This window comes from Octopus bimaculoides, chromosome 8, assembly GCF_046866305.1.
Source record: "Octopus bimaculoides isolate indiv1 chromosome 8, ASM4686630v1, whole genome shotgun sequence".
Lineage (NCBI taxonomy): Eukaryota > Metazoa > Mollusca > Cephalopoda > Octopoda > Octopodidae > Octopus > Octopus bimaculoides.
This window is the reverse complement of record NC_142935.1, coordinates 82,318,325-82,345,711: the sequence shown is the minus strand read 5'-3', so window position 1 is coordinate 82,345,711 and position 27,387 is coordinate 82,318,325. Positions and strand designations below refer to the sequence as shown.

The 27,387-nt window shown below is 33.9% G+C and overlaps 1 protein-coding gene across 3 annotated transcripts in view; it reads right to left on the bottom strand.

Annotated features, from left to right (window-relative positions):
* Positions 1 to 27,387, bottom strand: part of LOC106878501 (polycomb group RING finger protein 2) — a 390,185-nt gene that overhangs the window by 10,427 nt on the left and 352,371 nt on the right. For all 3 annotated transcript variants that reach the window (XM_089356713.1, XM_089356712.1, XM_089356711.1), the window contains 5 exons: positions 19,241 to 19,296; positions 16,632 to 16,679; positions 13,409 to 13,544; positions 10,238 to 10,283; positions 2,451 to 2,516 (listed from right to left, as the gene is read on the bottom strand). In XM_089356713.1, coding sequence (XP_089212839.1) covers positions 2,451 to 2,516; positions 10,238 to 10,283; positions 13,409 to 13,544; positions 16,632 to 16,679; positions 19,241 to 19,296 — 352 coding nt within the window. The remainder of the gene's footprint in view (positions 1 to 2,450; positions 2,517 to 10,237; positions 10,284 to 13,408; positions 13,545 to 16,631; positions 16,680 to 19,240; positions 19,297 to 27,387) is intronic.

Sequence of the window (27,387 nt, the reverse complement as noted above, 5' to 3'; positions counted from 1 at the left end):
AACTTATTCTATATTGGACATCTTTGCCGAACCGCTAGGTTATGGAGACGTAAATATACCAACAAGCGAGGTGGGGGGGGGGAAGCACTGACACACAAATATATATATATATATGTATATATAACTTCTTTCAGTTTCTGTCTACCAAATACACTCACAAGGCTTTGGTCGGCCCGGAGCTATAGTAGAAGATACTTTCCTAAGGTGCCATGCAGTGGAACTGAACCCGGAACCATGCGGTTGGGAAGCAAGCTTCTTGCCACACAGCCACTCCTGCTCCTATATTTACTCATTATTTATTTTATGACAGAATAAAAAGTTTTAGGTTTTAGTAAATGAAAATTTACTGGTAGATTGTTATATTTATTGACAATTTTAATGTATATTTATATTTGAAGATGGCCGCCCTTTGCTACCACCTCAATCTATTCTTAATTATTTTATTATCATACTTCTTTATACCAGTCATTTTCAATATACAATTTGTTCCAGTTTTGTTTGTGCCATCATATTTAATTAAGAGTAAACAATAAAATAACGTTAGGAACTGTTATACAACGTTTGCAAATATTTTGCGAATGAGAATGTTTCAATTTATGCTTAAAAAATGTGAAAATTATTATGTTTAAATAGTGGGTAAATGTATTTGCCGAATCCGGTATGTGTGTGTGTGTGTGTGTGTGTGTGTGTGTGCGTGTGTGTGTGTGTGTGTGTGTTTGTGTGTTTGTGCGTGTTTGTGTGTTTGTGTGTTTGTACTCGTATTTGCCTCTCATCACTACTATCACTTACAAAACACTGTTGGTTTGTTTACATCCCCTTAACTTATAGGTTCAGCAAGAGTACCGATAGAATACGTATCAGGTTTAAATTACTGAGGTCGATTTTGCCTTTCATCTTTTCGGGGTCGATGAAATAAGTACCAGTTGAGCACTGGGGTCGATGTAATGGACAAGACCTCTCTTCTCAAAATTTCAGGTCATAAGCCTACAGAAAGAAGTATTATCAAATTTATTTTTATTAGTAGAATTATTAATGTTCAAGTATAAGTAAATAGTTAGAAATTAAATTTTAAAAATTATTTTATCTTTTTGAAAGCAAAAGAAAATTAAAAAAAGTGAATAAATGTAAGTAGAAAGAAAATTGGTGGGCGACGTCAGTCTGTTGAAACATTTTCAAAATCTATAGTATTGGGATACGTTAAAAAATATGCCAGTTAGTATACAAGGATCAGGTTCATTTCAATTTATAGCCGTTATAGATTTACTTATGGATTTTTATAGTTTATTCTAAAGATGATGTGCTCAGAGTCATGTAGCAAAGGAGAAGAAGAAACCAGGTTTCATGTGTTGATCTCGCATTGCAAACAATAGAGTGGACTTTGATAAGTAGATTCAAGAGGTTGCTTGTAGTGTCAAACTGAGCGATGGATTAAATCTAACATTCAGCCACATGTGGAGTTCATCTAATTAGCTTCCCTACAGTTTCCATCAGCTCAATTTCACTCAATAGTCTCAGATCAACTCGATGCTACGATAGATGTCGTTCAATAATTGAAAATGATAATAAAATACCTTTAGTATGAAAAAAAACATTTTCCCCCATATTTTAACTCTACATAAACTATATTTTAAATATCATCAAATTAAATCGTTCAGTTCGTAATAACTATAACAAACAACGATAAATAGTTAGATTGATAGCCAGATAAATAGATAGAAAGAGAGAGAGAGAGAGAGAGAGAGAGAGAGAGAGAGAGAGAGAGAGAGAGAGAGAGAGAGACAGACCGAGAAAAGTGAGCAAAAAAAATAAGCGAAAATTTGGTTTCTGTAAATTACGGTCATTTCTGTATTTTACATGTTCAAAAATAATGTATCCTTGTTAGTAAGAAGGAAATAGAAAAAGAAAGACAAAATGAGAAAGAGAAAGAAAGTGGGGAAGAAAATGAGAGGGGAAGAGAGGAAGAAAGAGCGAAAACATGGTTCAAGCAACGTACCAAATATATTTATATAAACTCTCATAAAATAAAGATTATTATGTGTGTGTTTGTGTGTGTGAGAGTGTGTGTGTGTATGTGCACGTGCTAATATACTTGTGTATTTGAATAATTTTTTGGGGGATTTGAAATTTTGTCTCGTCCATTTTCTTTCCTCTCTGCTATCATTTGTCTCATTTTCTCTCCCTATCTTTCCGCCATTGTTTCCTCTCTTCTTTTCCTGTCTATCTTTATTCCATCTCATCTTTGTAACTACGCCTTTTATACATTCATCTTTTCTGAAGTTACTTATCTGTCATCTCTCTTCCTTTCTCCTACGATTGCACTATAACGGAGCAGAAGAGAATTAGATATGCATCTAAATACACAACGATGTTAGCTTTACTCTTGTAATAAAAGAACGAACCATTGAAAAGTTAAGTATGAACTGAAAAGTCACTGAAAGTTCAGTACTTACAAGAGAAGATATTTTCTTCTTTTTCACTCGGTATTTACCAGCAACACGCAGTAGATTTAATTTCAGCTGCAACGAAAAAAGTACAGAAAGCGATTTTATATTAAAGTGTGTGTATAATTAATTTATGGAATATTGTGATAGCAACTCCTTTGTTGTAGATGCTTAGCAAGAGATTTAATCTGAAATTATAAGTAGGTTCAAGAATGTTATATAGCAGTAGAGTTATACTGTTCAGGTAAACAGGTATACTCCTTTATCTTATTTTGCTTATGCAGATGTAAAAGATGTACAGAATGTTAGAACATCGGACAAAATGTTTTGCAGTATTTATTCAGCACTGTATTTTCTGATTTTATATCTCACTAGCTTAGTCTTTCATCGTCCTGGTGTCGGTAAAATAAGTACCATTCAAATACCGGGTTCCATGTAATCGGCAAATTCTACTTGTGCCCCAAATTCAGAGCTCATGCCTATGTCAGAAATTGCTATTAAAACACATGTGAACCGTATACTTATATCATGAATCAACATTAAAATACTACTGATAGGCGAGAGTGCAGGATCTACAAAACAAGTACCAGTCAAATTCTAATGTTGCTATAATCCACTGTTCTCTTCCTTCAAAACTTTTGGTTTTGTGGTACTACTACTACTACTACTACTACTACTACTACTACTACTACTACTACTACTACTACTAATACTACAATAATAATAATAATAATAATAGTAAAAATAAAGGGGCCTTTCTACTAGTGGCACAAGATATGAAATATTGAGAGAGGTCATGCGCTGTCTATCTTCACTTGAGATTAACACGTTGCGCACATATGGTTGTGATGCATGTGCCAGGTGTACCCTTATCAGACGGGTAGTCATGATGGGTATATTGGGTTTTGTATATTTTACCCCTGTGTCACTTTGATGGCATATCGCTGCTTTCTTATTCATTGATAATGATGATGATGATGATAATGATGATGATGATGACGATGATGATGATGATGACGACGACGATGATGATGATTTCTAGCATTCATGCAAGCCACATGCTTTTGAGAAAAGGGACATTTAATTATAATGACTCCAGTTCTTAACTAGTGCTTTAATCAATCGACCCTCGAAAGATGAATGACAAATTCAGCCATGAGAGTATTTTCACTCAGAACGTAAAGAGACGATGCGTCGAATACCCCGCTCATTGGAGAACACATCTTGCAATCACCAGCAACGTAAAGGCAGTTAAATTGAACTGTAGAAGGAAGATTGATGGCCGTTTCATTTAAAATTGAGGTAAGTGAAACAGTGTCGATTGACAGAACATTATTGATAAAGTGAAAAGGTCAATTCTAGAGCGATTGTGGGAAATGTGAAGGCAGTATTGATGGATTGCAGATCTGAAACTTTCGAACATAGTTTTACCAATAAGGAAATTTCAAGAATAGTAAGTAAATTCTGAACTTAATATAAAAAGTGTTTCTTTTAAGTCGATTGGTTAGTTAGCTACTATAAAACCTCACTATTGTAACATTTTTGTAGATAAATATAAAGCTAGTCCATCCCTTGATGCTGCCGTTATGACGACAGAAATGGCATGATAAGTTCGACTAACACATGGAAGCATGGCTAAATTATACCAAAGGAAAGTATATTTTTTGCCATTCAGTAGTTAACGCAACATTTTATTTCCTGCTCACACGACAAAATCTCAGTCGATCGATTTACTGTTTAACTATTATTATACGTTAGTAACTGTTGATTGTTTTCTTTATTCCAACCATTTTATTTGATTGAACCACATCTACTTGAAAAGTATTTGTCTTATTCACGATTAAATCGCACGGATATTTCATGATATTTTTACTTGTTCGAAAATCGAAAAGAAAAAAAAAAGTTTTAATGCTTCTCAGCAAGTAACCTAAGATGATACTAGAATAATCGTTGCAATATGTCGATTAACAAAGTGGTTCACTAGTGTTGAAAACAAAGAACATAAAAACTCAACAGTCCTTTGAAGTTTTCCCGAGTGTTAAGAAGAAAAAGAAAAGAGAATCCGATATAATGTGGTATGTTTTGTAATTTGGATTATGTAACTGCTAGACAAAGAATGTTAAATCGTGGCAAATAGATATTGAAAATTGATTCTTATTCCGCAACTCAACTCGTTTCAATTAAATAAAAGAAACAACTGAATGATATGGTAATTATTAATATCAAGAGCACTCAGTAAATGATACTATGAAACCGACGATAGAGTTCGATTCAATTTAAAATTCAAATCAAACAGGAATAAAATTTCAGATAAAGAAAAAGTTTATTTTGATTTAAAGGAAAAAAAGCCTCTTTAAGAGAAAGGCAGATTTGGGGGTTGCAGTATTCATGTTATTCTGATGAATATTCAGTGCTGCACGTAAAATGAGACGGCACCAACATGGATTCCAAAATGCTTCTTAGACATAAAACTTCTAATTTCTAATTGAGGAGAACGAAAGTGCGTGATACAACTGTATTAAGAATACATGTGCTGTTAGTGACTTTATTTTCAGTTATTCGAAATCGAAATCAAGTCACAAAGTTGATATTCCACAGCTCGCTTCTTTATCTTTATCGAAACTTGTTTCCTCTTGTTGCTATAATTTTCTTTAAATAACGATAGTTCAATATTTATCATATAAAAACATACCTTACTGGCCATTGTGTAGCAGTGAAACCATATATGTTCTACTCTTACAGCAAGCCTCCCTTTTTTGCTTACTCATTTTTAAGTTACTCTTTTTAGTTCTTACCTCCTCCGTCTCTTAATCATATAATTTTATTCGCGGTTTGTACTAGAACATCTAATAGTACATTATCATTACAAGTTATAAGCTTCCTCCCTATATTTCACGAAATATATTGAGATAAACAAAAGATAGGACTAAAAATATAAATAGACGTGCTCTGGTAAATTCTCCAAATTTTCACGTTAAAAATACAAAGGACTGACAATTCTATTTATACTTAAAAATAGTGAGACTAAAATATTAAATATATCTTTTATATTGAACACATAATGAAATTAAAAAGTAATGTAAATGATGATGTGCCCAAAGGTATTTTTGCTATTGCGGAGCTAGGAGAGATTTTAAGATTGATTACAAAAGAATACGAATGAAATAAATTAAAACCATTCACTAGGGAAGTTACGTTAAAAAGAAAACGTAAATCACTCATTTGGGAGTGAGATGCTAAGGTAAAACAAATATGACGCCAAGATATCTAAAAACACATTTCTCCGAAAAAAATGAACGAAATCGAAAATGAAATCTTGAATGTTGACATTTTATAACACAAAGCACATAATATGAAGGAAAATGAGATTGACAAACTTATGAATCTATGTTATTAAGGAAATTGAACTCCTTTACTGGAACAATTTTGACTTGGGATTTGTATTTTAGGGGAAGAGGTAAAAAAAAAAGAGCTGTGGATTGGTTGGTAGAACCTTTGGACAAAGGATAACATGTATCATTTGTACCAGTTTTTATATTCTGTGTCCATTGCCTACCGAGATAAATTTTACTATCATTTCTCGGCTTCGATGAAATAGTCAAATACTAGGATGGCACACATCTTTTCAAACAGTTGGGAATCCAGAACAAAGCTCACAGCCACTTGTCCTAAAGAGCGGATGCCAGCATGAACAGTGGCTGTAGTCCTGCAAGGAACTGCAACGTAGACATTATTTATTAACTTTGAGAAGCATTCGGTCCGACGCAGTTTGACAGTACATCACATGGCAAATAAGACATGATTTAACTTTTCCAAGGGCATTAATTTCAATGAAGAATATCAATCAAGGATAAAGCATGCTTTCACTGGAAATAAAAAGCTGGTTGTTGTTACTATTGTTATTTTACTCTTATGACCAAAGGCCGCCTACACAAGCATATAATTATGCCCATGTATTTGTGTATAGGTATGTATGTATTTATGTGTCTATATATGTAAGTATATGTATGTATTTGTGTGATGTATTTGTATATATATGTATACGAATACATGCATGCGTATGTGTGTGTGTGTGTGTGTGTGTGTGTGTGTGTGTGTGTGTGTGTGTGTATCTATCGTTATAGGCACGTATGCATGCGGGGACATATGAACGTTTGTATTATTTTTATTGGTTTGATCTGAGAGGAGTCATCGTGCCTATAGGCGTATCAGGCTATATGAGACTGATGAGACTGATGCCGTTAGCATTTCTCTTGGATGGTTGCAGGAAGAAGAAAGAAAGAAAATAACCATGTAAGAAGAAAATTCCACAGAGTCGATGTCCTGGGCCATAGTATCAAGCTACAATGTTTAGAGCGTGGTCTTGGGACATAAACGGGAAAGACCAGTGGGGACGATATTTGTGAGTAGAAGCCTTGGATAGCTATGAGAAACCGTTATGGTAGAGATCGAAAAGACAATAAGAGGAGACAACATGTCTATGGGGAAAATGAGTGGAGTTAGTAATCCGCTTCATGCCAATCAGTTGACTTAATGTCAGTGACTGCCTTTCCTTTATATGCAGTCTAAGAGAAATGTGTAACGGAAACAGACCCAGATGTGCAAACATTACTCTATTGTAAATTTGACTTGTGTTATTAGTTGCTATAGGCGGAAGGATTTTCTGGCTAAAAAGTTACAGCTTTTACCATTCACCAGAAGAAATCCTCGGTGGTGATGAGACCTAGAATTAAGGTGTTAGGTATGAGTTGCTTGTTGGTGGAGGAGTAAGTGCGATAGATCTTTTTAATGATATATGAAGATTGTGTCTGTGTGCAGCTGAAGGCAACAGGTTAGGTACAACCTCAATCGTTGGTTTTTCAAGGTCCCAACCCCTGGTGTTTATGCAGATTTGGTTTGAGGTGTAGAGCTTGCAAGTGTATGAGTGCGGGAGGTGAGGGAGAAACGAAGAAAAGTATAATCTTCTTAGAAGTGGGTGTTGGTGGAAATGACGGTAAATAAGTTGTTGCTGTATTGGAGGGAAAATGAGTGAGTCAAAAAATGCCCACTCATCTGCCCTTCAGAGTTTATAGGATGTATGTTAGAGAGGGAGGCAGAAAAACACATGGAGGAGGAAAAGTGAGAGAGAGAGGGAAACGAAGAGAAATATAGGAAGAGGGGGAGAGAGAGTGAAAGAGTGAGAGAGAGAGAAAGAAAGAAAGAGAGAGAGAGTGAGAGAGAGAGAGAGAGAGATAGAGAGAGAGAGAGAGAGAGAGAGAGAGAGAGAGAGAGAGAGAGAGAGAGAGAGAGAGAGAGAGAGAGGTACTATGTGATTGTGCTATCTGACGAGAAAATCACCGATTCAAGAGCAAGACAAGAATAAAAGATTTCAACGTATGGTTTTGCCAGAAACTATTGCCGTTGTCCACTAAACAATATTGCTTTCAACAAACTGATAGAAGTCGAGAGATTTTCCTTGAGTATTATAGAATATTAAGTCCTCATTAATTTGGAATGTATGGTTGTTAGTTTATTTTCATGTATGAATGCAAGTTTGTAAGCGTCAATGTCTGCGTGTTTTTAAATATGTTAATTTTGTTTGAGATCTATTTAATTTGTCCGCAGAATTTGAACAGAGCGCTAACAAAACCATGAGGCTACTTTTGGGTTAGAATTAGGTCAGTATTAAGGGTTTGTGAAACATCTGTGAGTTGATATTTCCCTATTCGAAAATGTATGCGATGACATCTTTTTATTATTGGACTGGGCGTATATGCCACTTAGCTTGCGAGTGTGTGCAATTAATCTTTATGCATGTATGCTTGTGTGTACATGTTATATGCACATACGTGAATAATTTCTTTAGAGTAAGCATATATATATATATATATATATATATATATATATATGTGTGTGTGTGTGTGTGCTCACTCTAAGGACATCGAATGAAGAATCCATGCAATGTTTAGTAAATACTCATTGTATCTCTAATTTGTTAGATGAAAGTCTGTCATTCGTTTTGGAGACAACAAGCATTTCCAGACTTCTATGCAAATTTGTTTCAGAATACAAGATATAGAACTTGTAAGATCCACATCTGTTTAGCATAGTTGTTCTCAGAGGTTTAGGTGAAAGATTCACATTCACTGACCAGCTGACCTCTACAACGGTGATTTACTTTTGTTCCTCGTCCCACAGAATAATATTTGTCTTGCCTTTGCACCGGATTGCTGTTTTTATTGGAATGTTTCACTGGTGTTGCTTGTTTTTAAAGCAGTAGACACACTCTGGTTCCATTGTGCCTTATTGTATGACTACCAGGACAATATATCTTGCGTTTAGCTTAGTAAGTAAACTTGGTAACAATTATATGCACCATGAGGAGGCTGTGACTTGAGAGTAACTACGGGCAGCTGGTGACGATCTTCCGTATTACTATTCCCCAATAGAATTTTCTATCAGAGCGTTGAGGTTTGGAGGTATCTTTATCTCTTTTATTGACCAAATATTTAGTTGCTATTCCCTGCTCGTGAACAGCAAGTGCCATATTCTCCCTGGTGGAATGTAATGTATGTATGGTAGGTCCCAGAATAACTACTAGATTTGTCAATGATGTTGGTACAATCTAGTTTCTGGAACATGTAATCGTGCATAACTTTCTGTTGATGAGAGTCACTGTCTAATTGGGTTTGTTAAAAGTAGGATTTTCTACCATCCCCTAGTCAACTGGATAGCTCTATACTCAGAATATATCTATACTGGAGTTCTTCACCTATAATCAAGATGCTATCATTGTTACTGTTAAGTGCGCATGCTGTTTAGTAAATGCGATGCGATTTTTAAGCACCATTTGAACTAACATTAAGTATCTACCGCCAATCCTTCTGGTTAATAGAGATCGTGTCAGTGCCACCGTTAATGTAGGAATTATCAATGGTCAAATTACTGATCTCTTCACGTATCAAGTGCAGTGCTTCAAACATTAGTACCAGCATTGTGACTGCAGAAAATGGCTCATCGAGTTTGAATGTGAACAGATCTGACTTACATACGTTTTGAAGTCAGCTGCACTATTCCCTTGTCACTCTGGATCTATTCATTGCAATATTTCCATCAATTCCAAGATACTTTTTGCATTCATCATGGTATATATCTATTTATGTATATGTGCACATATGCGTATACATAGTTATAGTAAATATCTAACTTGACTCACATCTCTTTCTCATAAGAATAAATATGAATCTCCTAGATTCTATTCTTCTGCTATTTACTTTCTCAAGTTCATTATAAATTTTGCTTATACTTCCTCCACTGAAGAGTACATTGATATACATAATTAATTAATTTATTTAATTCATTTAATCTAATTCAATTCAATCATGAATTTGCATGATTTTTATATATCTGTACGAAACGATCGTTTGCATGAATTAAAATTCTCATATATTTTAACAACTTACACACACACTCACGCACACGCACACACACACACACACACACACACACACACACACACACACACACACACACACACACACACACACACACATATATATATATATATATATATATATATATATGTATGTATATATATATGTATATATATATATATATATGTATATCTATCTATCTATCTATCTATCTATCTATCTATCTATCTATCTATCTATCTATATATATATATATATGTATCTATGTATGTATGTATATATGCATGCCGTGTTTCATATATAAAGGATGTTTACAGCAAAAATTAACTTCCAGTCTAATAACGAGGAGTATAAAGTTTAGGAAATATTCTTTAAAATCCTTACCCGGTCACTTTCTTCTTGATGATGACAACAATCAGGTGGACAGCCACTAAAAAACAAAAAAAAAGAAGCCACTTACATAGAGGTCGAATAAAGCAACAAACAAATAAGATCAGCAAATAAGCTTCGAAGGCGGGGAGTTGTCAGAATCGTTTAAGCATCGGAAAAAAAAAACATACTTTGCAATGCCTTTTATCTTCAGGGGTCAATAAAATTAAATGTCTGTCAAATACTGGAGTCGATAGTAGCAACTAAACTCCTTCGCCTCAATAAATGAAATTAATCTTTCTGTGATAAAACAGCATATCAGATTTAAATCTTTTTTATATTTTACTTAAGTTTTACGTGTTAATCTACGAAAATTGAGGACACTGATTAATTTTTAAATGTTTTATAATCATATAACGATGACATTATCAAGGGTTTTAGCTAAGAACTCCGTCCTTCTTTCATCGATATATTTGGACACTAACTGTAAATTTTAAGAGAGGACTAATGCCATAGTAATGGTCTACGTCAGAAAATAGTAAATGCAAAATGAGTGGAGTACATATTTTTTTTCCATCGTGAAGAACAGGAATGTAACGTTTCGCGCAGAAGCTCTTTGATGAAGGGCTGTTCCCTAAACATTTAACCTGCCTTCCGCACAAAAATATATTTCAATTAACCAATTTCTCGTACATATCTGTATACTGAGGTTTCTTCCAGTACATATTTTCACATGCACATTTTATACCGATAGCAGTATTGGTAAGGTGTTGAACAATTTAGCAAAGAAGGAGTTGACTATATCCTGTTTTTTTTCTTTCTTTATGATAACAGTGGATGATAGAGTAAAATAGCAACAACCAGCCAAAGAATTCGGTATATAATATTCATTGTATTATAATTATAACGGAGACAAGTAACTTTAACATTGATCCCCTCTACCTATCTTTTATTGGCTATTACAATACAAGAACAACTCATAACTGCACTTCTAAAAGGACAAGAGTCTTTCTTGCTTGCACTAGTGACTTCAAATTACTTTCATGACTACTGTTTCTCGCGAATCGAACGAGCAGGTAAATACTTTCACATTGGTTCATATTTTCTACTTTTTACAGCTTGAGGTAGTATTAGCTTTGCAAAGCTTATTTTTTCTTGATGCAATTCCATTGGTTCCTCGATTTATTCAGGAAGACATCATCAAAGTACTAATACGTGTTTTCATGTCAAAGTAAATAATTCACGTATGAAATTTTTTGCCTCCTGCCAATAGTTAAAATATTACAATGTCTGTCATTATCTATAATCATATTGAGCTTAATGTAGGAAATATATATGTTTTGCAATTGACTACCACTTTTATTTGGTTACTGTAATATATCATCATCATCGTCGTCGCTGTCACTGATGTTGTTTTACGTTCGCTTAACCAGAGCAATGTTGGGCAGCACATTCTTGGGTATAGCCGTTTATATTGATCCCAATAATTATTTTATCGACTGGTGCATATATTTAAGTGATTTTGGATGGACAAAAGACAAAACGGAGCTGGATAGGGTTTTAAGTCAGAACATGAAGGTCCATAACCAAATACCAAAACCTGCTTTTCCGACGTTGCATAACCGGTTCTTCGATCTATCTCCAGATAAATGGAATTGGTGAGTTGCTTTAACAAGTACTAATATTATTACAGTGATTATAGGCACTTCTATAAAATAAATTGAAAAACGGCGAATCGTGAAAATCTTCTGTCAATTGTTAAAAGGTGCAAAATGAAATAGTTTGGTCATATAACACAACATAATAACACTATAACTCTAGCGAATATGATCATTGAAAGGAAACATTCCTGGCAAAAGAGGAAGATCACAAATAATGTGGCAGAGCAGCCTTGATGAATGGACAATGAAGATAATTGAAAACGCGAATTTGGTAGAAGCCCGGGAAAAAAAATTGAAAGTTCAGCGTCTTACTCTGTTTCCCTGGGTTGTAATTGTTTGAAGGAATAATGAAAGCAATGGTAATTTATACGTTACGAGCCGGAGCTCTGGAACTGAGAAATATCATATTATCTTAACACATGTTTATAAAATCAATTTAGTACTACTTTTCTTTATCATCTTCAAAATTCCATTTATATGCATGCAGGTATGTATATATACATGTATGTATGTATGTATGTATGTATGTATGTATGTATGTATATATATATATATATATATATATATATATATATATATATATATATATAATCATAAAATACAGGGATTAGCATGAGTTGCTTCTCCAACATACTGAGAATTTAGAAATAGCAGTCAAAGAACTACTGATATTAATTTTATTACTAATTGACAATTCCCTGCCCTATATCTGTATATATATATATATATATATATATATATATATATATATAAATTAAATAATGAGGGTAGAAATTGATATTAATCAATTAAAACGAGTGACTTAGCATATTTAAAAAATCAAAAAATTAAAAATTATATTACATACAAATTTAGAGGAATGACCACCAAAGTGAACTCCTAATATGCTATAGATAGACGTCAAATCGCCTTACCACGAAGAGAGAGAATGTAAAAATGAGCAAGACAAATGAAAATACACGAAATTTTCATTTGTCTTGCTCATTTTTGCATCCTGGCGTTTTGGTGAAATTTTTTCATGAGAACTCTCTCTTTGTAGTAAGGGAATTTGACGTTTATCTTTAGCATATTAGGAGTCCACTTTGGTGGTAATTCCTCTAAATTTGTATGTAATATATATATATTTATATATATACATACACATATATATAGACATACATATATATATATATATATGTGTGTGTGTGTGTTTGTGTATATATATGTATATATACATATATATATATATTTATATAAGTATGTATATGTATATATATATACATACATACATATTTAATATAAGTATGTAGATGTATATATGCATACACACATACACACATACATACACACACACACACACACACACACACACACACACACACACACACACACACACACACACACACATATATATATATATATATATATATATATATATATTTTATAAGTATGTATGCATGCATATATATCTGAGTGAGTGGATTACTAACAGCATTAGTTTTGTTCTCTTAAGTAAATGTATAAAACAAAACTTTACGTGACTTACTTTGAACTGAATTCCAGTGATAAACTTATCTTTTCATCTTCTGAATAAATGATTCTTTCGTGTGCACGGGCACCCTCCCCAGCCTTGAGTAGACCGTTCACTTCACTGTCTACCGAACCACATGGTTGGTGTGTGGCTGTAAAATGGATATGAATAGTTATTAGAAAATATTTCTTATAAATAGTCATTTGCAATAATAGTACATCAAACAAGTTTTGCAATAAAACCTAACAATTAATTGTAGACAAGCATAACATCCAAACAACTAAATTTTAAAATGTATTATATTTATCCCTTATATTATATGACACGCTAAAGAAGACAGACTGCATATCAGTCGAACAACGTTAGATAGATTTATAAACATCACAAATTAAAAGACACTGAAATGTCACCAATTACTTAGTCAAGACCTGACATTTAGCGCGTTTGTAAATTTCCTGCTGCTATGATATAGAACAGAACTGAATACAAGGGATAAGTTTTGTCGTGCTAAATACTGAAGCACTTCATGTTAGTTATAAAATAGAGTTTATCATAAGTTAACAAAGCTACCCTATTTCTGAATAATGTTTCTGAATTTACCAGCAAGCTCAAAAAACAACCAATGCAACTGATCAGGGAATGTACAAAGTAAATCGGAAGTTAAAGAGAATCGACATTCAGTGATAAATTAGTTCAAATGATAGAGGAGGTGAGATACCTATGCGAGAGCGTGTGAATGATAATACATGCTGATATGAAATAAAAGATATGGAGGTTGTCCCTAATTATTGTTAATGCCAGAGATTTGGTAAACGGGAAATTTGCTACAGCAAGGAAGTGGGGATCTATTAATAATAGAGTGCAATCTTAGGAATGTGAGGAGAATTGTACTGGAAATAGGAAATGGCTTGCATTCAGTTAAGTAGCTTTGGCATGTTGACAGAAAGTATCTTAAAACTGTTTAGTACATTATGTGTCACTTGTGAATCTTGACGCCATAATGGCTTTTCTTTCATTGATTGAAGTTAGTTTGTTCAAGATAAGTTGTCCAAAATAAGCCGGAGGAGGTAAAAATACCACCGAAGAAGAGCATGGGTTATACAGATCAGTGAAGCTGCGGTAAGAGATGGTGAAAGAGATAGCAAAGACCAAATAAGCTGGGTTTCAAAAAGGAGATGGATTTATATCAGGGAGTCCTGTGTTGAGTGATTAGACGCCATCCAGATTGAAGCTTTGCAATATTCCCAGCTATAAATATTCTTATGAAAACATAGACTTGTCCAGATGTGCCATCACTGAGACGACCGTTGAGAGAAAGGTAAAAACAACACAACCTCAGATGCAAAAATCTAAGCAAAAACCAATTTCTGTCTAGATTGTTATCAAAATTATGTAAGGAGTTAATGATATATCAGCAAATTAATATTTTCTGTCATTGTTAACGCTATACCAGATATTCTAGTATATGAAAGAAACAGAATGCATCAACGGTCATTTGACAATGAAGATTCAACAACTATATCAACTGCATTATTTGCATCTTAATTTAACGAGTTAATGGCTGAGCACAATCATGTATGTCTTCAATGAAATTCTCAGAACCAGCATGGTACAAGGGTGACAAGGCTATACCTTTCGAATAATAGCTACACAGAATTCGACGGGTTTCTGTATAGTTTCATTCACAAAGTAAGGATCGATCCGAAGCTACAGAAAATAACATTCGCATAAGATACTATTCAGTGGGATCGAACATAAACTTCATGGTTACAAAGTGAACTTCTGAACCATTTGACCATACAGTATTACAGCTACGTGCAATTGTCATTTATGTAAAATGTTCTAGCCATATAAGTGTGACTTTACTAAATTCATGACGCATGTACTGTTTTGAGCGATTGTTGTTTTTAAGTGTCTGTGCAGTTTTCCAAGTGATTGCAGTAAAAACATTCTGACGATCATAATAGATAGTATTATTAAAAACTAGAATTAAAGTGACTTTAACATTTTTGAATTATTAAATTATGTCACTAACCCTTTCACATTGAAATTATTTAATTGATTACCTTGTGAAAAACAAAAGCAACACAAAATGAAAGCAAAGAAACAAATGTGTTGCATTAGCATTCGCATGCACACTTCTTCGATAAAAAAGAATTTGAATTCAGAGTGAGTGTGAGAGAGAGGGAGAAAGATATTTTATATATATATATATATATATATATATATATATATATAGACAGCAAAACATTCCCTCAATATACACAAAAGAAAAAAGCCAGGTCAGTTCCTCCTCATTTTTGCGATTATCAAAGAATATGTATATATATTTTTCCATATATGTATTTTCATACACTGTTTTTAACATTTTCATCTTACTATCAGAGAATGTGTGATAATCAGTATGTAACACTACAAAGTTCATACAAAGCTTTATACTTTAAATATATTTTATCATCAAAGAATGTATATATGCATTTTAATACTCAAACTGTATTTTAACATTTTTTATTATTCTCAAAGACTTTTGATAATCTTTTTCTAAAAAAGTGAAACCGGTTAAGTAAATAAATATTTTAAAAATAAGTGCATTTTCAAACCTTCTTTCATATATATATATATATATATATATATATATATATATATATATATATATATATATATATATATATATATATATATATATATATACAGAGAGAGAGAGAGAGAGAGAGAGAGAGAGAGAGAGAGAGAGAGAGAGAGAGAGAGAGAGAGAGAGAGAGCGTGTATGTGTATATGTGTGTGAGTGTGTGTGAGAGAGAGAAAGAGAGAGAAAGTGAGTGAAAGAGAGATTAGAAAGTGGAAGTATATATTTTTTCCGTGTACAGGAAGATAGATTCGAAAACTAAATATATATTTCGTATGTGTATTTCATTAACTCCTTACATAATTTTGATAACAATCTAGACAGAAATTGGTTTTTGCTTAGATTTTTGCATCTGAGGTTGTGTTGTTTTTACCTTTCTCTCAACGGTCGTCTCAGTGATGGCACATCTGGACAAGTCTATGTTTTCATAAGTATATTTATAGCTGGGAATAGGTTTAATTGTAAATATATATGACCTCGACGTACAGGGAAATAGATTAGATAATAGAAGTTTATTTTTAACCGGAGCCCCCCCCCCCAAAAAAAAGAGTCTGTCCAACAATATGAATACCCGCGAAATGATAGCAATAAAACTTGATTCGTAGTTCTTACCTGAACATGGATGTTTGATGTAATAATCACGTCGTCTTTTCATTTCATCTAAAGGAATAAATAAGTATATTATTAGATAAATAAACAAATGTCTAGCTGCCTCCGCATCCCCGTTTAATTTTCAATCCCCACTTTACGGTTCTATACCGACTAACATGTTGTGAGTGAATATGGTAGACGAAATGTGTGCGGAATACGTTATATATATATATATATATATATATATATATATATATATGCATACGTACAATTGTGTGTGTGTATGTGTGTGTGTGTGTGTGTGTGTGTGTGTGTGTGTGTGTGTTTCACCCGTGCGTGTTTCTTGGAGGTTGCCTCTCGCTGCTTAACAACCGCTGTTTGTTCTTTTACGGTCCTGTAATCTAGTAGTTCACTTTTTGGAAGCCGAGAGAATAAGTACCATGCTACAATTGATTGATTAGTGCCCCCAAATGACGCGGAGTAATGGGCGAAATGAATTTAAAAAATATGATTCAGCGAGAGATTTTTCTTGAACTCTCAATATAACAGAATATAGTCTAAAAATTCGTATTTTGGAGTTCATGCATATCTTTTGTACTTCAACGACCGTCTTTAAAATATCCTCCTCAAAATTTCATTTCCAAATGTTTTAATTTCAAAACTAAACACAAATACGATATTCATACTAAAATGCATAAAATATATGAGATATGATATATATATATATATATATATATATATATATATATATATATATATATATATATATAATTTTCCAAAGGATGTTGTAACCGTTACCAATATAGCATAAGACTTTACCCTAGGGGATCATTGGCTAGATTCCCTAAGGGTCGTTCTCACAGTTTATATCTTTTCTCACTAAACATCTAAAGTCTCAAACATTTTACCACCGTCACTAATTTTGGGAATTCCATATCTATATACATAAACCTGAGAATGTGTGTCTGTCTGTCTGTCTGTCTGTCTGTCTGTATGTATGTATGTATGTATGTATGTATGCATCACTAAAACTCGAAAACTACCCAACCGATTTCATGCAAATTTTACACATGCCTTACTTAGGATCCATGCAGTGTCATGTGACAAAACATTTTCAACTTCTTGCCTAATGCGAGCTCGGGAAGTCCCTTATACCTTGCACTATTTGAGTATTACGTGTCAAAAGTGAAACAATAACATCTCTATTGTAATGAGATAATACTTTCAGTTTAGTACTTTCACTATTATATGCTTTCACTATTGTATATATACTTTTATATGTATATATATATATATATATGTATATATATGTGTATATATACATATGCATCGTGACACTCTGTCGGTTACGACGACGAGGGTTCCAGTTGATCCGATCAACGGAACAGCTTGCTCGTGAAATTAACGTGCAAGTGGCTGAGCACTCCACAGACACGTGTACCCTTAACGTAGTTCTCGGGGAGATTCGGCGTGACACAGTGTGTGACAAGGCTGAGCCCTTTGAAATACTGGTACAAGAGAAACAAGAAGAAAGAGTGAGAGAAAGTTGTGGTGAAAGAGTACAGCAGGGTTCGCCACCATCCCCTGCCGGAGCTTCGTGGAGCTTTAGGTGTTTTCGCTCAATAAACACTCACAACGCCCGGTTTTGGAATCGAAACCGCAATCCTATGACTGCGAGTCCGCTACCCTAACCACTGGGCCATTGCGCCTCCACACATATGTGTATATATATGTATATATACATACATATATGTGTGGATATATATATATATATATATATATATATATATATATATATATATATATATTGTGTATACATATATGTATATATATATGTGTATGTATATACATGTACATATATATACATGTATATATATATATATATACATATGTGTGTGTGTGTGTGCGTGTGTGTGTGTGTGTGTGTGTGTGTGTGTGTGTGTGTGTGTGTACAGGTATATGCATGTAAATCTCTGCTTTATTTGCAATGAATGTTGCGTTCTAGCCGTTATGCTTATATTCCCCTGAAAATGTAAGCTATAAGACGACACAAAAGACTGACCAGCTGGAAATAGATGCCAAATTTCTTCAATGGTACCCTACTGTATTTAACAAAAGAAGCAAACATTAGCCAGTGCATTTATTGACATGTAAAAATATTTGATGGTCATGCTTGAGCTATCTTTAAAGCTAACCCGAGGCTAAACAACAATAGCAATACCATCATTTCATCGAAACCTTTAAATTTAAAACAAGTGATAACTGAAGTTGGGTACAGTTTTCGAACTTTCATTTCATACATTATATATTTCATACGTTATATATCGTCGATAAGAGCTATCAGACTGATAAACAGCTACTGGAGTTGCTTTCTTAAAGGTAGCGCAGTTTATTGATCTGGTCACATATATTGCAGACTTCGTGTCTTCTCAACATCGAATTTTAGACATTATTGATTCATTTACGTTCTTTTCAAACATGTTATTCCACATCAATCGATTAAAGTAAGTCGTTCTTCTTATAACACGCACCTGACCTGAACTCTCTGATATTGAAGCTACACAACGTAACAAAAATCCAGACTACAATCAATTGAAAATGTTGGGAAAAATAAAGTTTGCTGCACTTACTAGAAAACAGCCCGGGTACCATTTTGTACACAAGGTTTTGTAATATTTGGTCTTGTCTAAAAAATAGGATACAAAGAAAAAAGCATAAACAAATTTATTAGTAAAAGAAACAACTTGAGAAGTAAATAGGAAAAATTTTAAGTGAAGATTTGGCAATATTGCTAAGGTTAAAGTAGAAGCAAGTAAATAATCATATATTGATTTCTGACATGATACGAAAGCAATGAGGTTTAGGGATGATAAAGTCGATTAAATCGAACATGATTTAGTGTAGTGTTTTATCTTATCACTTTCTAAAGGTGACGTCGGCAGGAATTAAAAACAAATTAATGAAGGATATAATTAAAAACGTAAGATACTCTGTCCGGTATCCTACAAATTCTGCCTAGTGAATACCCTTTACATATCCATATATTCATTAATGGTGGCTAAATATTGCTTCTCATTTATTAAGAAGTATAAGGAAATGAACGAATATTGTGACTTACGTGCATTCAGATATATTAAGGTATTGTATGGAAAAATTAAAACTGAAAAATCAAAACTGAACGATATAGCCGGAGCAAAGTTTAAATGTTAAACTAATTATATAACTACACACAGACTGTCTGTGCATGTGGGTATATACAAATACATTGTTTTTATGTATAGTTATACACACACATAAATCAATAAACACGTAAAACAAATGTAAGTGGAATGAACTGAGAATAAATCGAGCTATACATGAAAAAATTAGAATATTTTCCATTCCAAGCAAAATTAAATTTCAGCGCCTGAAAGCATGTAAAACTTGACATACGTCTATATTTTTCATCAGCTAAAGTGCGGTTAAAATATGCACTTAAATCTTTCATAATACAAAATGCGAGATATTGTAAATAAAGCCATATGTCGCACGTTCAATAGAAATATTCCCTACATTTAAACTACTCTAAAACGTTAGTTATCTATTTTAAAATCTAAACTTACGGCCTTACAACATAATTTTTAAAGCCTTCGAAAATATATTTGTTTTCAAAGTCCCTAAAAAGGGCTTAATATAGCTATTTAACAAATATACAAAATATAAATGATTATAAGGTAAATGAATTGAAAACCAGTCAAGTCAAACATAGAATAAAATACGCATTTCATACATTTTCGAAATAAACTGCAGGAGCATTACCCGTAAATATGAAAAATAAAAGAATAAAACAGCTAAAGTTAGGACATGATTATGCTTTTAGTACATGTCAAAAAGGGAATCCCCGGCGCTCTTGACAAATGCATGTATGTATGTATGTATGTATGTATGTATGTATGTATACACACACATACATATATATACATAAACACACGCATACATATATATACATACACACACACACATATAAATAAGAATAATAAAAAGTAACAGCAAAAGAATGAGACCTCGATATTAGCGAAATAGAGGATTATTTATATAAGTTATAATTTAGAACAAACGGTAAAAGGTTGTCAATTTCGTTATGAAGAGCTACCAAACGTTCTCGTCGGCTATTAATGCCAACAGACGCTATGAAAAACCCTTGAATAAAACGCAGGAAGTTTTATGTCTATGTATCGTAAGAATATAGTATCGTGTATTTTTTTCCCACCTATTAGAGTTACTTCCCTTCCATTCAACGGCTTTTAATGGCGTTTGTTGCCATTAATAGCCGACGTAAATGTATCGTAGCTCTTCGCTACGACATTTGAAACTCCGAGTACTATAATGACAACCTTTTACTGTTTGTTCTCTTGTCTGGTCTAACGACCCTCCATGTTTGTTTTCATTCGGTTTTCTTGTATGTCTCTACTGTCCTGTTTTTGTTACCAACTTTGACCCTCTGCAAATTCCCAAATTTTATTTTGGTTTGTGGGAGCAACTGCCTTCGAAGTCTCAAATTGTTCTTCAATGCTCGAAATGAGGAGTAGATGGACAGCCGACAACTGATGAAGGGTCGTTCTGTATGTTACTTGTCTTGTTTTCTATTTGTTTCTCGCGTTGTTTGCGTACCCAACTTTGTTTTCGCGTTTCATGTTGTTTACGTGTTGTGACATCCTGTACCCATATATGCATATATACATATATGTGTATATATGTATGTACATATGTGTATGTATATATGCATATATATGCATACATACATATATATATATATATATATATATATATATATATATATATATATATATATATATATATATATATACACACACACACATACATACATACATTATATATACATACATATCTGTTTGAAGCGTTTCTGCTTCAAAGCTTCGTTGAAGGAAGACATGAAGCATTCTGCGTTGTTGGTGAGAGTTTATTTCCACGTCTTCTTTGAGGTATGCTTGTCCTGATGATTTGGGGTTGTATGGGGAGGTCTTGAGGGAGAAAGTAATTCCTGAGAAGCACACTTCCAACACGTAGGATATGCATATCACAGTATCGTTTACAGCATTCTTCTAAGAGATAGACACTGGTGTAAAACCTGCGGTTTGAAGTGATTACTGGTCATCTCCCTTTGGCCTGTCACTAGATACTAATCATGAGACTCAGACAGTAGTATCTGTGTTGTGCAAACTTTATCACGATAATGCAATTATGTACAGATGTCACTTTATGCTGACTTCATTTATCATTCCATCTACCGAATGTCCTATGGCGATAGAAGAGTGGTGACGTGTGCAGATCTAAGCAGATGGAAACGCGCAGTAAGTTACAACGTTCTTCTGTCACCTGTGCTTCAAAATGTCCACGCCTGCAACGGAAGTCAACAGTTAAAGAGGGGTCTTGGATGGAAAGTCAGAAATGATATTGACCACTAAGAAGCACAAGAGACGTCAATCATCAGTAAAGATGGAGCATTCCTTATGTATGTATGTATGTATGTATGTATGTATGTATGTATGTATGTATGTATCTATGGGTGGATGGATGGATGGATGGATGGATAGATCGATCGATGGATGCAGGCGTGTAAAATATGCCATATGCATTATTTTTCCCTCTTCCCAAGAACGATATAAGTGAAATTTCAAAGCGCAGCTGTATATGTGAAAACATATTTTAATAATCCGATCCCATGCTTATCTTGGGAGTATCATCACAAACTTAGCGACGTGAAAAGTCCAAAGATTATGAAATGTAATCTAAGTTTGAAAAAGTTAAAAGAGTAGTACTGACTGTATGGCAGTGTGGTGTTTGCATAAGAGATAGTGTGTGTGGGTGGGCGCAGATATCCATATACATAAATAAATACATATATGAATACATGCATTGATATATATATAGATAGATACACATATATGCATATATGTGTGTGTGTATTCATATTCACACAAACGTATGAATATACATACAATATATAAATTTGTATGTATATGTGTGTACATATGTATATATATATATATATATATATTTATATATATATATATATATATATATATATATATATATATGTATGTATGTATGTGTGTGTGTGTGTGTGTGTGTGTGTACACACACGCACATATATATGTATATATAAGTGTGTATCCATGCATACTATATACATGTTTCTATATGTATATGTGTGTGTGCATGTACGTATATGTAGTTAAAAGGGACTGAGATAGAGAGAAAGAAAGAGAGAAGGGAGCGGTGGAGCTGAGGTGGAGAGTTATAAATAGTTTGGTTGAGGTGCTTAACACAGAAGGATGAAGATAGAATTGTATCAAATAGTTTTAATTTTACTTAAGAGTAAAAATATGCTTTAAAATTTTGCAGGAGTGGCTGTGTGGTAAGTAGCTTGCTTACCAACCACATGGTTCCGGGTTCAGTCCCACTGCGTGGCACCTTTGGCAAGTGTCTTCTACTATAGCCTCGGGCCGACCAAAGCCTTGTGAGTGGATTTGGTAGACGGAAAACTGAAAGAAGCCCGTCGTATATATATATATATATATATATATATATATATATATATATATATATATATATGTATGTGTGTATATGTTGTGTATCTGTGTTTGTCCCCCCAACATCGCTTGACAACCGATGCTGGTGTGTTTAGGTCCCCGTAACTTAGCGGTTCGGCAAAAAGAGACTGATAGAATAAGTACTAGACTTACAAAGAATAAGTCCTGGGGTCGATTTGTTTCGACTAAAGGCGGTGCTCCAGCATGGCTGCAGTCAAATGACTGAAACAAGTAAAAAAAAAAACAAACAAAAAAACATACATACGTACGTACGTGGAGCATGCACTCTCAAACACGCTCACAGACACGCATACACCAGCCTATATAAAAATTCTTATAAAGTTCTAAGACCAAATATTCAAGAAGATACATTCACTGACAGAATGCAGAACAATATATGTTCAGCATATTTCCAGGATGCACATAAGGATAAGATACTGTGAAATGGTACTGGAAGCATGAAGAAATGACTATTTGTATCTTAGTTTTCTTGCTCTTGTCTGGTGTATCCTAATTTTCTTGCACTTGTCCAAAAAGTAGAGCTGGAGTGCCTTAACAACATATTGCTCTGAGTAATGATGCTTCATATCTCATTTTTCTAAACTACACAAAGTCAAGAAATCTCGTTCTCTATCTAGATAAGTGAGCTTTATAATTTTGTTAGAGTCTGCTGACATATTATTATTATTATTATTATTATTATTATTATTATTATTATTATTATTATTATTATTATTATTTTGGTTTCGCGTCTTTACTTGCTATGCGGAAAAGGAAAATATATCGCCAAATGGTGGATTTGAAACATGGGTCAATGTTATTCTATATTTAAGAGATAGGGAATTATGCACATTTATGTACATTATTTACAATTGACGGATATTTGTCCTCGTCTTGTTTGTTGTTGGGAAGTTATGTTCACTTAGACGTACAGACTGGCAAAACTTTCGGATAACATTGACCCATACATTATTTGAAGAACAAGATTGACATCTTGTTCTATATTTAAGAGATGGGGAATTATGTACATTTATATACATTATTTACATTATTTACAATTGACAGATATTTGTCCTCCTCGTCTTGTTTGTTGTTAACACAACGTTTCGGCTGGTATACCCTCCAGCCTTCATCAGGTGTCTTGGAGAAATTTCGAACCTGGGTTCTCATTCCTAAGGTATTTTTCGATGTTGTCATTATAATTCTTCTTCTTCTTCTTCTTCTTCTTCTTCTTCTTCTTCTTCTTCTTCTTCTTCTTCTTCTTCTTCTTCTTCTTCTTCTTCTTCTTCTTCTTCTTCTTCTTCTTTTTCTTCTTCTTCTTATTATTATTACTATTCAGGTCACTACCTTGAATCGAACTCGGAATCTAGGGGTAAGTAGCCTGGGGGCGGGGGGGGGGGGGGCAAACACAGACACACGCCATATGGCGTAGTGGTTAAGAGCGCAGGCTACTAACCCCAAGATTCTGAGAACGATTCCAGACAGTGACCTAAATAATAATAATAATAATAATAATAATGATAATAATAACATCAATAAATACCTTAGGAATGAGAACCCAGGTTCGAAATTTTTCCAAGACACCTGATGAAGGCTGGAGGGTATACCAGCCGAAACGTTGTGTTAACAACAAACAAGACGAGGAGGACAAATATCTGTCAATTGTAAATAATGTAAACAATGTATATAAATGTACATAATTCCCCATCTCTTAAATATAGAACAAGATTTACCCATGTTTCAAATAATGTATGAGTCAATGTTATCCGAAAGTTTTGCCAGTCTGTACGTCTAAGTGAACATAACTTCCCAACACGAAGAAGAGAATTTGCGAACGATTGAATTTCATTTTCACAGTGTATTTTTTTCATTCGTAATCAGCCGTCGATTTCTCTCGATTTCTCTAGACTTGTTTGCTAAGCACAAAAGCAACGACCTCTTGGGAAAACGATTTTTTGAATGGTAAAAACATATTTACATACACGCGCGCGTACACACACGCACGCACGCATGCACACACGCACGCACGCACGCACACACACATACACTTCCACATACATAATATAGAATTGTATGAAATAGACATGCATATATGTGAATGTGTGTGTGTATATATATATTTATCTTTCTCTTTTACTCATTTACTTGTTTCAGTCATTTGACTGTGGCCATGCTGGAGCACTGCCTTTAGTCGAGCAAATCGACCCCAGGACTTATTCTTTGTAAGCCTAGTACTTATTCTACGGTTACGGGGACGTAAACACACCAGCATCGACTGTCAAGCGATGTTGGGGGGACAAACACAGACATACAAGCATATACACACACATACATATATATACACATATATACGACGGGCTTCTTTCAGTTTCCGTCTACTAAATCCACTCACAAGGCTTTCGTCGGCCCGAAGCTATAGTAGAAGACACTTGCCCAGGGTGCCACGCAATGGGACTGAACCTGGAACCGTGTGGCTGGTAAGCAAGCTACTTACCACACAGCTACTCCTACGACTGTATATATATATATATATGCGCATATGTATGAATTTGTGTGTGTGTGTATGTGGGATCTTTTTTAAAACGGGGGCCACATTTTTCATTAATGTTTTACGTAGTGTTTTTGGTACCGAAAGACTTTCAAACTTCGTATACTTATCTATTTTGTGTTATAGAACAGAAAAATATTTTTGTATTCGAATTTATTTCATGTAAAAAATTGTCTTATTTCGATAATTTCAACCAATCACTGACGTCCACTCAGCCGATATACATTAAATGCCGACTACATAAACAAACGATTCTTCGTTTTATTTGCTTTTTTCATTTTAAATTTGCTTTAACCCTAAGCCTAAGCCTAAGCCTAAGCCTAACCCTAACTCTAACCCTAGGGTTAGGGTTAGGGTTAATTGTTTCAGAATCGTTTGTTTATGTAGTCGGCACTTAATGTATATCGGCTGAATGGACGTCAGTGATTGGTTGAAATTACAGAAATACGACAACTTTAACATGGAATAGTTTATGGATTTCTTTTTTTTTAAAGAAGACTAAGAGAAAAAGATGTTTTATATGACACATTCTACCAGTGTTCCAAGTTTCAAAGTGTTTTGTTAATGAAAAATGTGGCCCCCGTTTTAAAAAAGATCCTGTATGTGTGTATATATATATATATATATATATATATATATATATATATATATATATATATATATATATATATATATATATAATCATAGGATACAGTAGAGTGCGACACAGCCAAAAATTGAGTTCAGAAGTGGGTTCCACACTCCACTGCAGTTCCTAGTGTACCATGGCGTGGAAACATCAACCTAGAAATAGACTAATGTTTGAAATACGAGCCAAGTAACAGAAATAACAATAATAGGTAGGAAAAGGGTGTAGTTTTCAAAGTTCTTGGACATAAGCCTTTTTTTCTGCAAAATGACCAAATAATTACATAACAATCGTAGAAACATAATAAAATCATGTACTTAACCTCATCAGTATCCCATAATAAATACGACATTCGACTTCGAAGCTCCCCGTTATGCAAATAATCAACAACCTGGTATGCCACATAAAACAGCGGGGCACAGACTAAGATGAAATCAAAGTAGCCTGAATAATGTCACGCTTCTCTGAAGACCTAAGAAAGAAAGAGGAAGGGCAAAGGTAGAAAGAGGGAGAACGAGAGAGAGAGAGAGAGAGAGAGAGAGAGAGAGAGAGAGAGAGAGAAAGGGAGAGTGAGAGAGAGAGAGAGAGAAAGGGAGAGTGAGTGAGAGAGAGAAACAGACAAATAGAGAAGAGCGAGATAGAGAGATGGAGGGAAAGAAAAACGTGTGAGAGAAGAGAAACTTATAAAACCATTAAAAACCTGTAAAAGGGGACAGAAGAACACGGACCAAACTGACAGCAGGTCAGCTCATGTCATAAACTAGCTTTTTTCCTTTTTTTTTGTATGGTTTTATAAGCTCCTTCTCCTCCTTCTCCTTTAAGAAAGAGAGAGAGAGAGAGAGAGATGGTATCGTTCGAACTTCATTGACATAATACTTTGTGCCCCGTTATTTTATGTGACAAGCGAGGCTATAGATATTTGCATAACGAGGAAAAATTGTAGATATTTGGAGCATTCTCATCGATTGGTGTCTTTATTGCGGGACACTGATGAGGCTAAGTGAATGA